Source organism: Physeter macrocephalus, chromosome 11 (assembly GCF_002837175.3).
Source record: "Physeter macrocephalus isolate SW-GA chromosome 11, ASM283717v5, whole genome shotgun sequence".
NCBI lineage: Eukaryota > Metazoa > Chordata > Mammalia > Artiodactyla > Physeteridae > Physeter > Physeter macrocephalus.
This window is the reverse complement of record NC_041224.1, coordinates 58,656,694-58,672,324: the sequence shown is the minus strand read 5'-3', so window position 1 is coordinate 58,672,324 and position 15,631 is coordinate 58,656,694. Positions and strand designations below refer to the sequence as shown.

The 15,631-nt window shown below is 51.2% G+C and overlaps 1 protein-coding gene across 4 annotated transcripts in view; it reads left to right on the top strand.

Annotated features, from left to right (window-relative positions):
• MEGF11 (multiple EGF like domains 11) overlaps nucleotides 1-15,631 on the top strand; it is a 232,898-nt gene that overhangs the window by 36,624 nt on the left and 180,643 nt on the right. For all 4 annotated transcript variants that reach the window (XM_024128856.2, XM_055088041.1, XM_007112097.2 and 1 more), the window contains exon 4: nucleotides 12,370-12,462. In XM_024128856.2, the coding sequence (XP_023984624.1) occupies nucleotides 12,370-12,462 (93 nt within the window). The remainder of the gene's footprint in view (nucleotides 1-12,369; nucleotides 12,463-15,631) is intronic.

The following is a 15,631-nucleotide window of genomic DNA, read 5'->3' as shown; positions in this document are numbered from 1 at the left end:
CTCAGTAGGAATGAGATTTAAAACCAGGAGGACCACGGGTTGCTCGCCACTGGTGCGTGTGGTAGTGACAGCGCTCATAAACCTTGGTGTGGGCTTCATTACACTGGCTGCTGGCAGCAGCCTGGCCACAGTACCCAGGACAAAAGGCTAACTTTGAAGGCAGGAAGGATGCTTCTCCATGCATAGGACGGTCAGTCCCAACCACACCCTGCTCAGAAGCTATGGGGTCCTGTCATTCTGTCTCTGATCTACTTCAGTCTCAGTAGAGAAAAGCTACCTGAAGTCTTATCATGTGGAATCAGAATGAAACGTGGGCTGGGGAGCAGGAAAGGGCAGACTCAGTTCCAGCACAGGCAAGTTCCGTGGAGGCCGATTTCAGCTCAGTGAAGCAAAAAGCTTTCTAGTATTTAGAGTGGTTCATAAACAGAAGGGGCTTCATTGATTGATTCATTCATACATTCAACAGATGTTTATTAAGTTTCTGCTCCATGCCAGCACTGTGCTGGACCCTGAGGTTTCAGCAGGGGACTGGGGAGAGAGAGAGAGAGAGGGAGAGAGAGAGCATCTTCCTTTCAGAGTCTCCTAGTCCAGAGTTGAAGACAGTCAAACAAGCAGAACAGTGACATATGACCTGTACTTTGACGAGGAAGGGCAGATGCTAGGGGAGTGCATATCAGGAGCACCTAACCCTTTGAAAGTGCCCGGGGACAGTTTCCTGAAGTTGGCAACATTTAAGGTGAATGAATTAACCAGCAATGAATTGTCTCTGGAAGGGAGGACAGCATCTCTGGAAGGGAAGACAGCACGTGCAAAGGCCCAGAGGTCGGAGAGAGCCTTTCTCACTTGAGGATGTGGATGCAATTGAGTGAGGTTGGAGCAGAGCAACTGCACCCGCTGCTGCTAGAAGCCTCTCAGTAGGGGTTTGGCACAGGATGTAGGAGAGGGGCTCCAAGCGCTGGATGAGGTGGTGGAGGTGGGGACTCTAATTACTTGGCCCCTTCTGCTCTGAGACGCCGTGGTTCCGAGTGCCTGCTGACGTCCCTAAGTTCCGAATGTTCGAGTGTCGTGTGTGGGTTGCCTCCTCCAAAACCAATCATGGTGGTAAGCGTTGGGATTTATGGGGCCCTACCTTACAGGCATTATTTTATTTAGCCCCTCACAACAGCCGTTTATTTAGGTGATGCTATTGGACCAGTTTTACAGTGGGAGAACTGGGGGCTTTGTGTTGTTAGGTCATTGTAATTGTCTCAAGGTCACACAGCTAGCTAAGTGGAAGAGCCAGGACTTGAACCCAGGTCTGTCCAACCTGAAGCCCATGTGCTTAACCATGTCCCTCTGCCTGGGACCTCTCTGATGTCTATCTGCTCATCTCCCCAGCGCCCCTCCTGTGGGACTCTGTCACATGTGGCCAGGAGAAGTGGCCAGCTCCTTCAGGGAGGGCAAGTCACAAGGCAGAACCAGGGGACCAGTTTTTAAATCAGAGCATTAAAAAAATGCTTGACAAAAGCCTCATGTTTTGCTTTCCTTGTAGGTGGTGAGGATCAATTTTCCCAAAGAAAAAAATCAATCAGTTGGAATGTTTCTTTCTGGAGAAAGCCTGGCATCTGTCAAACGGGGGGTGGGGGGAACCCAGAAAAAGATTTTCTTGGGTTGTGTGCTGGGGGTTGCTGACTCAGGCCGTATGTTCCAACATCATTAACAAGTTGAAAAGTTGTTGCTCCCTGCAGGAATGCAGGATTGGTAGTTTGAACAGCTCAACCGGGAAAATCCTTTACAAAGTGAGGAAGGCCGAGGGTATCAGGAGTGTCCACAGCAGATCTGGGGCCTGCAGGATTGATGAAGGGAACTGACTGCAATGCTGGTGCTTTTATCAGGCCCAGTGGTTGCACATGTTGCTTTACCTGCAAACCTGATAGGAACCTTCTGACAAGTTGGCAATTTTAATTGATAAACAATTATTAACAGTTAAGCCATGTTGTGGCGAGACTGAGAGGCAGGCTAATATCTTGGGGTGATTGGTAGAGATACGGGATAGGAACCCAGGGGAGTCTGTGATCTGATACTGGCGTTTGATGATAGGCAGCCCCCAGGTCTCCAGGCTGGAACGTGGAGGCCCAAACCTGACTGAAATCCTTATTGAGTTTTGCTGGAACAGTCCTTGACTATAAGCTGGAGAGTCACCGGAATTTTTCTAAAGGGCATTTCATTGTCCCACTGTGGGGAGATCTGGGACTTGGCGTTGCCCTGGTGTCAGCTAAACTACCTATTCAACCCCAACCAGACTGGCATGGCCCACATTAGAGATGGGCAGAGCTCTGGGTGAAGGGAGAGGGGAGAGATTCTTTACAGATTGAGATACTTAATCATTCAACATATATTGATGCCATGTGCCATGCTAAGTTCTGGGACATAGGATGAACTAGAGAGGCCCACCCTGAACTGGCTGTGATTTCAGCACCAGAAACATTTTAGCGCCCTTGCTCACCTGCTCGCTCACTCACATACTGTCTCCCTTTCCCACTATCACTTTGTGAAGATAGGGACTGTAGCTACTTGCTTATGGTATTCCTAGCACTTAGCACAGTGTCTGGTATGTAGTAGGTGCTTAATAAATGCTTTCGGATTCAGTGACTACTCAGAGGCAGGAGAGTGGAATAGATGACCTCGAAAGAAGTAATAGCTAGGTTCCCATGTGACAGGCACTGTTCTAAGCAGTTGACGTGTATTGATGATTTAACTCTGCAACCAGCTCACACAGTAGGGGACCATTGTCCCCATTTTAAGGATGAGAAAACTGAGGCCCAGAGAAGTAAAGTAACTTGCCTGGGGTCACACAACTAGGAAGTAGCAGGACCAAAACTTAATCTAGACAGCCTGGCTCCTGAGTCCATTCTCTGATCTCCTCACAATCCTGGCCCATGGGAATCAGAGCATGACCCTTGTCCCTCTGTGCACAACTCTCTGAGGGTGTGTCTCAGGCTCCTAAGGGCCAGAGAAGCCTTTTGGGGGAAAGGGGTCAAAAGCAGGCAGGAGGAGCGTTCACTGCCTGGGAGTCCCAAGGGCAGGGCCTGGGCAGTTCTGCATTTTGGACTCCTCTGCATAAGACCTGCTCAGGGAGCCCATCACACAGCAGGTGAACTGTATATGTGTGGGTGGGTATTTGCATGAATAAGCAGAGGGTGCAGGGGTGCAGGGCTGCAGGTACCATCCCCAAGTTCACATTTCCCCCCAGAAGCACAACCACTGGTCTTCCTTGAGAGAAAGGGCCTGGCAGCCTGGGGCCTCCTTTTGTTCCATACTCTTCTTCTCTGAGAAACGGAAGAGGAAAGGGGTGTGGACAGTGCTCCCCTGGATAAATTAGAATTCACCAGTTAGCTGAACCTGGACTGTGTCTCCTGCCTCTGTGCCCTCAATCTCTGCACCTCCAGTATTCCCAGTGCTACGGCGCTCCCCTCCCTGCCTCGGTGAATGAGCAGTCCTTAGGTCGAACTCAGACTGTTCTATCATCCTTTGAGCCATAAATGAGCCGCAGGATGCTCTGGGGCCTTGCATCTCAGCTGCCCTGGCCAGTCCTTGGAAGAGGAATCTTAATAGCATAAAAGACAAAAACAAACAACCAGCAACAGTTATAACTAACCTCTGGTTCTAGGCACTTTTCATGAATTAGCTCTAAGTCCACAGCCATTTTATAGTTGAGGAAACTGAGGACAAAACAGGCAGCTCAAGGACACACAGCTAATAAATGGCAGAACAGGGATCCGGGCTTTTAGATGATGCTAGAATGCCAAAGAATAAAACTCAGCCAGGGCACCACTGAATTAAGATAAGTGGCTATGGGCCAGCTTGGCAGGTTGGCTGGGGGTGATAAACCCCTGGTTACCCATCCCAGAGCTCTGTGTGAGCCTCCCCAGGACCCCTCATTGGGAAGAAGGGGGACCCGCAAGCCCCAGACCAGGAGAACATTTGACCCTTCATGTCCTTCCATCCTATCAGCCCTGCAGGTGAAATGCTTCTTTTTTTTAGAAAAATTGACAATTCATGTCTCAGAGCTAGACGTGACCACAGCAATTAAAAGCCAACTCTAGATGTGCCCACCAGCTGTTTTGTCTCTTCCCAGCTGTGGAAGGGATGCAGGGCTGGTAATGATAAAGGAATGGATGATACGTATCTGATGAATGGTTTTAGAACTTCCCTTGGTGACTCCCTGACACAGACACACATACTCCCATCCACTCCCCATCCCCACATGCTATGTGATCTTGGCCATGGCAGAATCACTCATGCTAAGTGTGTCACTTTGGAATTGGAACCTGGGCCCTTTTGGATGTAGGTCATTTTATTTCCAAGCAGAATCAAATGACAGCCTCATCTGAGGCTCCAGCCAACAGTGCTAATGGAGGGCTCATCAGTGTGCCTTGGAGAACTGGGGAAACTGGGTTTGTGGAAAGCCCCAGAAGCCAGGTGCTGTAGAATTCTGGGAAGCTACCACCTCCTTTCCCAAGCCTTCTTTTGTCCTAGCTGGGTATCAGCCTAGCTAGCCAGGGAGCATGGAAGTTGTCTTTACTTATCTTGACCTTTTCATGTAAGTAATTTTTATAGTTCCATTAACTAGTAAGATCATTTGCAAGCCACCAGGCAAAATATATCACTACGAACACCTCAGGGACTTGTGGTTCATCTTGAGTGGAATGCTAATAGGATTGAGGATTGATTCAGAGCGCTCACCACAAGCGAGGGACAGCAGACTGGATGCCTTGGTCAGGGACTGGCCAGTGTTGGCTCAGCAGTTCGTTTGCAGAGGAGACCCCAAGTCTGACCTAGACCCTTTGGCTCAATGCCAAGATTCCCATACCAGGTCCTGGGCTGCTTTATACCACCCCAGCCCAGGACTGATGCTCTGGCCTTGCATCTGTACCTTAGAACACATTTGTTCCCATGCCGAGCTCTGTGCCGGCATTTGTGGATGTGGATCAAATTTGTGACTGTGGATCAAATTTGACTTGAATCAGTGAGCCAAAAAGTCAAGCCCTAGACTCCCAGAGCTGGAAGGAACCTTTGAACCATGTCATTCAACCCCTTCATTTTGCAGACAGACAAACTGAGACCCAGAGGGAGGAAGGGGACTTGGTAAGTTGGTGACAGATCTGGCGCTGGTACTTACTTATCCCAACCTGTGGTCCAGGTGGTGGTGGAGCATGTGGTTAAGAGCAGACCTTTTGGCATCACACGGATGTGGGTTCAAATCTTATCTTGGCCTCTGGGTCAGCTAGGGTCCTGGTGAGAAACAGATGGCATGTTAACTGAGGAGGGTTTAATAAAACAATTTTTTATAAAGGCTTGAGAAGGGTTAATGGAAACTACAAGAGATGGTGCAGCATTTAGGGCTAGCAGCCGCCGAGAGCCACTTCATCCCTGAGCTGGAAGAAGCCCCCCAGGCCCGTGAGCTGTAGGGGAGAGGACCACCACCACCACCAACCCATGGCCCAGCCTTACCTCCTGCCCAGCCTCCCAGCTCCTGCTATTTCCCGTGTGCTGAACTCATCCAGAAGCCAGAGGGCAAGGAGGCCCATTAATGCAGTCCATGGAGGTCCACTCTTAGGGCACAGGGAAGGGTGGGGAGTGATCTGAAGGGACATATGGAGACTATCCAGCCCATACATTCTCAAGGGGTAAAAAGTGATTCTCAAAGTCTGTTTATATCTAAAGCACAGATATACATACAATATATACACAGATATGCAGCATATCTGTGGTATTAGAATTTCATGGGAGGGGATGATTAAGAAAAAATTGTCCTCGATGGCTCCTGGGAAGTGGGGTGTGGGGTGTGATCGTGAAAGCGGAGTAACATGCATCTAGCATGGTCTCTTGATAGCAAGGGGAATTTGTACAAGTTGCTTAACCCTTTCTGTGGTTTAGGTTCCCAACTGTAAATGCAGCAGTAATCATACCTGCCTCAAGGATCAAATGGAACAATGGATAGTCAGTGCCCAGCAAAGAGGAAGGACTTATATTTGACCTCTTTCACTCACCACAGCTACTAGTGTCCATCCGTGCAAGACCATCATTGTAACACAAGGGGTCATTAAGTTCACTTGACCCCTCAGGGGGATACAGAGGACTGAAATAAAGGGCCAAGTGGGCATTTGTGGCTGCTGAAGGTTATGCTTTCCAGCCTCTTGCTCCTTCAGGTGGACCCAGAGTACCATTTGAGAAAGGAGGCAGGGCATTATTGGGTGTTTCCTAAGCACATTTTGGACTTTGTTTTACCATCTGGTTATATCAGGGAGTGAGTGAATGATAGAAGTATAGAAAGGCGGAAGGGACCTTAAAAGTCCCACAGTCCAGGGACTTCCCTGGTGGTCCAGTGGTTAAGAATCTGCCTTCCAATGCAGGGGACGTGGGTTCGATCCCTGGTTGGGGAACTAAGATCCCACATGCTGCGGGGCAACTAAGCCCACGCACTCTAGAGCGCGCAAGCTGCAACAGAGATCCTGCGTGCCACAACTAAGACCTGATGCAGCCACACACACACAAAAAAAAGTCCCACGGTCCAATTTTTCACCAAATCAGGAACCCTCTAGACCAGGAGGGCCCCCTCCCCCGATAAGGAATCAGATAGTAAATAGTTTAGGCTTTGCTGACCATCAGTTTCTGTGGCGAGGACTCAACTCTGCCCTTGCGGTGCAAAAGCAGCCTTGGACAGTATGTAAATGAGTGGGCACGGCTGTGCGCCAACAAAACTTCATTTATAGAAATAGGCAACAGCGAGATTTGGCCCGAGAGTCGTAGTTTGCCTGCTAACCCCTGCCTTCCAGCATCTGTAGATCGTCTAGGCTCTGCTGGAGTGTTCCCAGGGGTGGGTTGCTCCCTACCTATAGGAAGAGCCCCCTGAACTGCTGAACCATTCAAGTGGTAGAAAGTCTTGCCTTGAGTTAGGCTGAAATCTGCCCCTTTGTCACGTGTGCTTCTGAATCCCTATTCTGTCTGGGACAGAGTGGCTCCCACTTTTCTTTGGCAGCCTTTCAGCCTGTCAGCTGACTTTGACCTGCCTCCCACCCAATACTTCCTTCACCAGGCTAAACTTCCCCCCATACCAAGTCCCAACCTTCACGTGACCCTCACAGGTCATGTGTCCACACCCTCTGCATCCTGATCCTTCTCCTCCGGCTTGTCAATTGCCCTTGCAAAGCACAAGTACTCAGAACGGCCACCAATAGCCACATATGGAGTATCTGTAAGGCATGACTCATGGGGAGATACAGGGATGTTTAAGACTCTGGATTTACCCTCAAGGAGCTCACCATCTATTGGGGAGACAAGATAAACCCATACTAAGTGGGGAAGTGTCAGGGCCAGTCAGGAGGAACCCCGTGTGGGTAGGGAGGTTCTGGTGGGAAAATATTTCACCTTTCATAAATGTTCAGACTGGGGTAGCTGCAGCCCTCCGAGCTTCTTGGTGGAGCTGGTGATAGAGGCTGTGCCTGGCCTTGCTGACCCAGGTGACCCGGGGCTGGTGAGCGCAGGAGAAGCATTTCCAGCTGCTGTGACATGGTGGAGACAGAGCATCAAGGGGGTGGCAGCAGTAGAAGGAGCCTTCAAGGGTGATGTGCTCTAATGCTCTTATTTTATAGATGAGAGAGTGGGGAAGCCACCTGCCCAGACTCATGTGTCAGGCAGCCCAGAGCCTGAACTCACACTGGGTCTCCTGGCTCTTAATCCAGTGCCTTTTCCAAAGAAATGGAGGACAGAAACCAGGGGTCCCTGTGAGGTCAAGAGTAGAGGTTTACTAGGCCATAGGAAGGGGATGGGACTTGGGGACCAGGAAGTGGGACTAGAGCACTGGCAGCTGTCCAGGCCTTTCCTGGAAGAGGTGGGTGGATGCCAGCTCCCGGTGATTCTTAGCTGAGTGGGACTTTCGGCCTCATCTGGTCTCATCTGAGTTCCAGGTGAAGTTGCAGGGCCTGGAGAGGAAAGTGAGTTGCTTGATATCATTGAGATGGATGCTGATGGATGCAAACCCAGATCTCCTTACATCCACGGCTGGGCTCGTTCTACACGCCCACCACCATCTCTCGAGACGGCCCATCACCCTGGTCCCACAGGCCCAGAAGTAACCTGAGCCAAGGGGCAGGGTTTAGAGATTTGGTGACTTCCCTGTGACTGAGCTCTGAAGCCAAAGGCAATGTATGTCCCAGGCAGCATAAGGGCTTTAAAAGGCCAAATAGGAAGTGACCTCTGTCCCCCAGGGGCTGGAGATCCGCAAAAGAGAGACAAGTGCTGACATAGGTAACTCCCTCAAGGTATGCTGCGATGGCCTATGACAGGGTTTGAGGTAGCATGTGTGAAAGCCCCGAGGCCTGGCACATAGTGGGTGCCCAGAACCTGGTAGCTCACAGGAAGTGGTGGTAACTGGTAACTGTCGTCAGCTGCCTTAGACATCTGTCCAGACCCCATGGCGTGTGTGCATGTGTGTGTGTGTGTGAGAGAGAGAAAGAGGCAGAGAGAGAGAAGTAATAATAGCAGCTCCTGCTTATGGAGCACTTTCTGTGGGCCAAGCACTCAACATGTATTACTTCATTAAATCTTTGCAGCAGCCCATGACATAGGTTCTATTATTGTCCCCACTTTACAGATGAAGAAATTGAGGCACAGAAGGTTCAATCATTTGCTTATTGTCCTATAATTGTAACTGCAAATGGCAGATAGGGAGTTTAAATATAGGTCATCACCTTCTCTACCATGCTGGCCATTCCACCGGGGGTGGAGATGGGGCTGCTCTCCAGCATACCACCCCCCACCTAAGTCCCTACAGCCCTCCCCATGTGTTTACGATTTCAGTGGAGGGCAGAAGCGAGAGAGGCGGCCTGTGTGTGGAGGAAAAGGAGGCTCAGGCATTGCCAGGACCCTGCCTTGGGTCTGAGGACACCCTACTAATAACAGTAGCAAGACTCACTCAGTACTGACTGTACCCCAGGCTCCGCTCTAAGTACTTTGTCAACTCATTGAATCCTCACACACAGCCCGAGGCCCATCCTGTCGCCATCCCCCATCGAACAGATGGGGACTGACACAGAGAGGGCGGTAACTTGCCTGAAGTCTGGAGCTGCTAAGTGGCATCGCTGGGTCCGGCCCCGGCTCCCCGAGTGCCGTTTTGTGCTCTTAACCACGGTGCCGTGCTGGTTCTCGCTAAATGTGCCTCTAGCGCCTGGGAGGTTAGAAGCAGGACCGAGGCAGGACGGTGGCTGGGGGAAGCTGACGGGGCAGAGGTTCAGATTTCTCAGTGGGGCAGGAAAGGGCCTGGCCCTCAGGAAGAGCCAGGCTCGGATTCCCTGCGCACAACCGCACGCGGGTGTGCACCAGAGGGAAGAAGGGTTCGACAAAATACCCCCGTGTCAAGGAGCCCAAGAAGGGGGAGGCCGGGGAGGCCCCCGTAACTCAGCCCCTCCTAGGGGGTTGGCTGGCACGAGGGACTGGGGTCAGAAAGAACTTAGGGGACCTCACGCTATAGGAGTGGCTGCTGTGTAAACCCCAGCCCTCTGTGGAGGGGCTGCCCACCGTGGGCTCCAGCAGAGCCTGGGGTAGGAGTCGGCCGCCCCTGCCCCACGGAGCATCATGGGTCTCACCTCCATTCCTCCTCAGGACACTCGGCTCTCAGCACCCCTGTGCTGTCCCCTCCCCACCAGGTACACAAACACACAGTGGCCCAGTTGCCAGATATGGTCATCTGAGCCTCAGATATTTGCTCTCGATATTTCATGCTTCAAACAACACTGTCTAAACAACACCTATGAAATATGAATGGACTGAGGTTTTGACAAGCAAATAGCCCAGCATACCAGGGTGATAAGGAGGGAAGGGGTACAATGAGGTCTGGGGGGACCATGGGGACAGCAACCACGTCCCTGAGTCAGGCCCAGGGACTCTGCATGTAGGGTCACTGGGAGTCTGGGTGCTGGATACAGGGTTGAGCTGGGTGAGGTGTTCAACAGACTGTCCTAGGGGTCCCTGGGGCCGTGGGGAGAGGCCAAGGGAAGAGGGAGGATGGAGCTTGCTCAGAGCCCCTGAATGCACCTCCCTTGCAGGTAGGGAGAGGGTGCAGGACATAGGCCAGGAGTTAGGTCTCTAGGGCCAGAGGACCAGAGTACCGGGTGGTCTTCGTCTTTTCTCCCTTGATCTTCTCCAAGCCCCTGCCCAGCCCCAGCCTGCAGGGCACCCACACCTGCAGAGGACATGTTGACACAGCTCCTCTGGTTTGAGTCTTCTGGGCAGGGGAGGACGTCCAGCCTGGGCGAGGCATGAAGGCCCCATGTCTTGGGCTCCTCTCAACTCCCTCGGCCTTCGGAGGCCTCTGTCTCCAGGATCCTCCTCCTGTCTGCCCAGAGGGATCGCAGGCTGTTCACAGGATCCCAAACACGCAGGCCTCAGTTCCTCCATGTATAAAGTGAAGCAGTTGGATGTGATTTTCTGTTAGGTGCCTTCCAGACCTGACATGCGGCAGGTTCCCAGTCCACTGCCTGCCCTTGCCGCCCCCAGCAGAACCCCCAGGGATCAAGGTGCTGCTCTCTGCAGTCAGAAAGCAGCTGGAGGTGGCTGGGCTCACCTGACAAGCTGATGGAAGGGTCTTCTGCAAGGCGGACCGGCCCAGCTGTGGAGCATACTGGGACCTCAGCCTCAGGGAAGGGGGAAGCAGCTGAGGCCAGGGCTGGGATGGGGAGCCAGAGGAAGGTCACCTAGTGTCCAGTGTACCCTGGGAACATTGACCCATTTGAGCTTGTTTAGAAAGTCTAATGGGAGCAGGGGAAGCCAGGCAGCAGGGATGACCAGGTGGGCGTCTTGCTAGCAACTGGGTGAGCAGCTCACTGTGGCTCTAAGTGGAGGTGGTCACTGAGGTCAGGGTCCAGCCTGGTTCCCCAGTAAGAAGTGGGTTAGCTAGTAGGCCCCAGCTGCTCCCCAAAGCTCCAAGCAAGGGGCTGTCAAAGTCTTGAGCACAAACCAGAACTCTTCCCAAAAGCCACTTGTACCAATGAGAGTGACTCAAGGGCCAGGGCTCCCCCAAGACACATCACATCCCAGGCTTGCAGAGGATGGGCTGTCTGCAGACCACTAACCAGTGGGGCATCTGAAAGGGCTCTTCGGGGCCTGCCTTGCCAGGAGGCCTAGGCAAAGCTAAGGCAACAGCTTCAGGGTCAGTGTCTGTGTTTGGGAGGGGCCAAAGGTCCCCACACCCACCATAAAATGAACTCTGTTGTCTACCCTGACAGCGCCCTCTCGCTGGGCATTGGGCAAAGCAGTGGACATGGAAGCAGGGTGGGTGTTCGGAAGTCAGTGGCAGCTCCTCCAAGCTCACCATTGGGGGCCACCTGTCCCCCCAGCCCAGGCCAGTTCCAGGCAGAGAGAAGGTCTCCAGTTGCTTGTCAGAAAAAAAGCGCTTCAGCTAGATCCCTTCTGAGCAATTGACAGGGTTGATGGTAGCTGCTGATCTCCCAAGCTTACAAAATTGGCAGGGGTGGCAAAGGGGGTTTCTGTAATCCCTCACTGATGGATTAGATGGTGGGACAGACCTCTCAGGAGCAATGGATGACCTTGAGAAAATGTGGATGTCAAAGGGAGAGAGAGATAATCTCCTTTCCTCAAACTGCTGCCAGTAAGCCTTCTCAGCACTGGGGTAGCTGATGGAAACTTTGCTGCCGTTGCCTCCCAACTCAGGAGGCTGTAGCATTTGACCGCGTGATAAGAAATTGCCAGGCGCTTTCTAATTACAATTATCATCGTCGTGGCTGTCTCTCTTAATTACTTTCTTATAATTAGCTGTTGCTTTTTCCTCAGCATTTGTGTACTTTGCAGATTTGCTGACATTTGAGAGACCCAAAATAGGGACATTTAGGAAGGAGGGCAGAAAGGTGGGGAAAACATGAGAGGAATGGATTCTTTTCAGGCAACCTGATAAATTTGGGGGCCTTTGCAGAAAGAAATTGGGGAAGCCAAAAGAAGGGTCATTTTCTGAGCTGATGGGGAAAGAGAGCAGGAGTGAGGATGTAGGGATTGGGCTTTGTGGAACGTCTGTCTCCAAGTGTTCAACCTTGGAGGAAGTATTCTTGAAAAGCCACCAAGGCTGCCATTTCGAGGGCTTGGGTTTCATTTTAGGAAACAAGCCTGGGATGAAGCATACCCTTGTTGAATCCTTTTCGGAGTTAATTAAATAACTCGGGTCAGGAGCAGCTTGATTTTCCCCAAAGCCAGTGATGCGTTCTGAGCATATCCCTGGGCCCCAGGGAGTCTTTACAAAGTGGATTGTGCTCTTTGACCAGGCGGTTGGTTTTCACTCTCTGTTCCTGTTTTTCCTCCCCCTCTTCTGATCCCCTGCAGCCCTGTGTACAGAGGAGTGTGTGCATGGCCGCTGTGTTTCCCCGGACACCTGCCACTGTGAGCCCGGCTGGGGAGGGCCCGACTGCTCCAGCGGTGAGTCTAGGGTCTTTGGGAGTTGAGCGGGGCCATGGCTCTGGCTGGGGAGGGGCCGTGCCGTGTGGATGCTGAGTTCTTTGTCCTGGGCTTGGGCTACCTAGCGAGTGTGGGCAGCGGGGAGGAAGCATACCTACCGGATGGTACTTGGGGTGGAGGACTCTAGGGGCATGAGGGTCATGGTTTGTGGTGGGCTGGAGGGGCGTTGCATGTCATGTGTACGGGGAATTGTGGGGTCATCTGTACGATTCTGGCTTTTGATGAAACACCTCCGGATATGGTCTTTGAGGCTTGAAGTGAAATTGAGATGCCACCTAAGGGCGCAGACCCAGGAGGTCACTGTGGTCGAGGCCTGGTCTTCAGCTTTGCTGGTGCACAGGCTCAGTGGGTGTTCACAGAGGCTCAGGGGACTTATTTATGAGACTGACGGGTACGGGGATGCCTCTGTGTCCCCAAAGGTGGGAGAATGGGATGCTTGTAGGGCTGATCACTGTGTTCTTACATCTCTCTGGGTAGACTGTTCACATTCCCTGGGGAAGGCTCTCTGGTGAGCATGAGTGAGGCAGATGTTCTTGGGACTGACAGAGTGACTCATAGCAGCACGGGCATCATCTCTCCTGTGGGGCTGGCCGCCGAGTGGGCAGGGTACACGGGAAGCTCCTCGGGGAATTCTCTGCCAGGAGCCCAGCTGAAGGCAAATCCTTCTCCTTTGGCTCATTTCCCTTAAGTACTCACAGATGAGCCGCTTTCCAGCGGCACATTTTGCAATCAATGGTTGGTTAATGTCATGATCTTATTAGATTTCCAGGGAGCCCTTGATTAGTGTTGAAGCCCAAATTTCTTCCTGCTTTGAGCTGGGATAGTATCTTTTTGCGTGTGACTTGAGTAGGTAACATAGCTAAGCTGATCCAGTAGGGGTCTAACCCCCATCATTGACCCATCTTTGGGAGCCACCTCCCTGTTCCCTGTCCCATAGTGACTGCAATGGTCATAACAACATGGAGAAGGAATGGTGGGTCCACATTGGCCCAGTGTGGTGCTCTTGCCCTTTTCCAGTCTCTGCTGGGGTGGAAACGTCTAGTTCTGGTCCTTTTTTTTCCAAAGACCTTGACTGGAGCCTCTTTGTCTACCCAGTACATGGGAACATACCAGCCAAAGCTAGCTATTAGATGTGGTTTTGTTGGGGCCTGGGTGGTTACCTGGCTTGGGGAGACCAGGATCTGTTTGGGGTGCTCCAGAGACTCTCTCCAATGTGTTGGGACCTCCGGTGACTGTGGTAGCCTCCTCCTTCCACCTGTTTCCCTGCTTTGAGGTAAGTCATGCTGGGCAACAGGGCAGGGAGTCCTCCAGACAACGAAAAGTACACCTGAGGAACACGTGAGTTAAAGGAATGTGTTCAAGCAGTCTTTCTGTGAACTCCAGGAAACATGCTGGCCGAAATGTTTGAGAGCTTTTCCCCACCTTGTCTGTGTTTTGTCTTGTGTAACTTTGCCTACAATGAATCTTTGATGGGGTATGATCTAACTTGGATTCTGTGAACCCTGCTGGGACAGGTCTGCTTGCTGTTGCCAGATTATAATGTCAAGCGCAGTCTGTTGGAGGTTGAAATACAGCCTGAGTCCCAGGAGTCCTGAGTGCATATAAACCACCAACCAGTGCAAGTGTGTTTGGTGCTCACTGTTTCTGGACTGTGATGATTCGGGGGCCTGGAGGGTTTTTCAGACAGAGTCTGTCTCTCAGGGTTTCCTTCCGGACTAGTGAAAGAAGTGGAAGGTAGGCGGCCCTTGATCAATGGGAGTAGGGAGTTTAGAGTAAATCTTGCCCCTGGAGTGTGTTTACCAAGCACGTAGCCTTGTAACTCTACAGTATAAAACCGGGCTGCCCAATTTCCACTCCCAATTCAGTCATCAGACTTGGTGCTGAGCAACCCACAATGTTTCTTCAATAAATCCACCCTCATGGGTTCAAGAATCACCAGCTCTGCATCTACTCAAAGGCATGTACTACTAAACCCTCAGAAAGTCCTAAAAGATAAGTTCCAACCCTCTTTTGAGAGACGGCAGCATTGAATGAAGGGAATTCATAGATTGTCATTCTCAAAATCATCTGTCTCTAGCTTAAGGCCAGGGCTGGGTGATGGATCTCTATGGCTCTCCTTGCCATGTCTGAACTTTCTCCCAAGTAGCTCAGTGAACAAGGCCACAGACTGTGTGTGGGAAGAAGGTCATCTTAGAGCAGTTGATAATAGCCATTGAGACCGCACAGAAGAAACCAGAGTCCCCTTCCATGGGTCAGGCCTTCAGGTATTACAAGACAATGATCACTTCCCCGCCCCCACTCAATTTTTATTCTCCAAGCTCCTTTGTTTCTCACATGACATGGTCTGAACTACCTTCCCCATCTAGTTTCTCTCCATTGGCTATGGCCTTTGTTCCTTTTAAACGACCATTCCTAGATCTGACCACAGGTGCAGGCTTGTATGGAAAAATTACAATAGAGCTAAGTACTCTCTATTGAATTTTCCTGTGCACTAGCATTTTATTCATCTTCTCATTTACTCTTCACAACAACCCTATGATGTGGGAATTAGCCCCATTTTACAGATGAGGAAGTTGAAGCACAAGAGGGGTTAAAGAACTTCCAAAAGGCCCACAGCTAGTAAATGATGAAACTGGGACTGTTGATCAAGTGAAAACCTAGGTCCTAAGCCTGAGCACATAATTATTATGCTCTCCTTCCTTCTGGATGCTCAACCTCTGTTAATGCAGCCTGAGGTTGAAATAGCTCTTTGATGAGAAAACCTAGTTGCTCACAGGGGAAGGAAGGATCTGATTGAAAGATGTGGCCCTGAGATATGGTCATGGAGACAGATGAATCAGCCATGGGACACAAATTGTGAGCCATTGATTATGTTTACTCCAAGCAATGTGACCCTGTTTGCTATTGTGCCATTGGACCCCTGTCTGCCTGTGTGTGCTCTGTGGGGCCTGTGTCCATGGAGATGGGTATCCTGATGAGCACAATGTGTATCTCTGGAGATTTCTGAATGGGATCTGTCATTTGCATGTCTAGACATGTGACATCCTTGCAGGGAAGCTTTGATTTTTGTTTAGTCAAAAGCATCATTCTTGTTGGTGTTTTCTTCTGACTCTAAAATCGTACCTGTTCA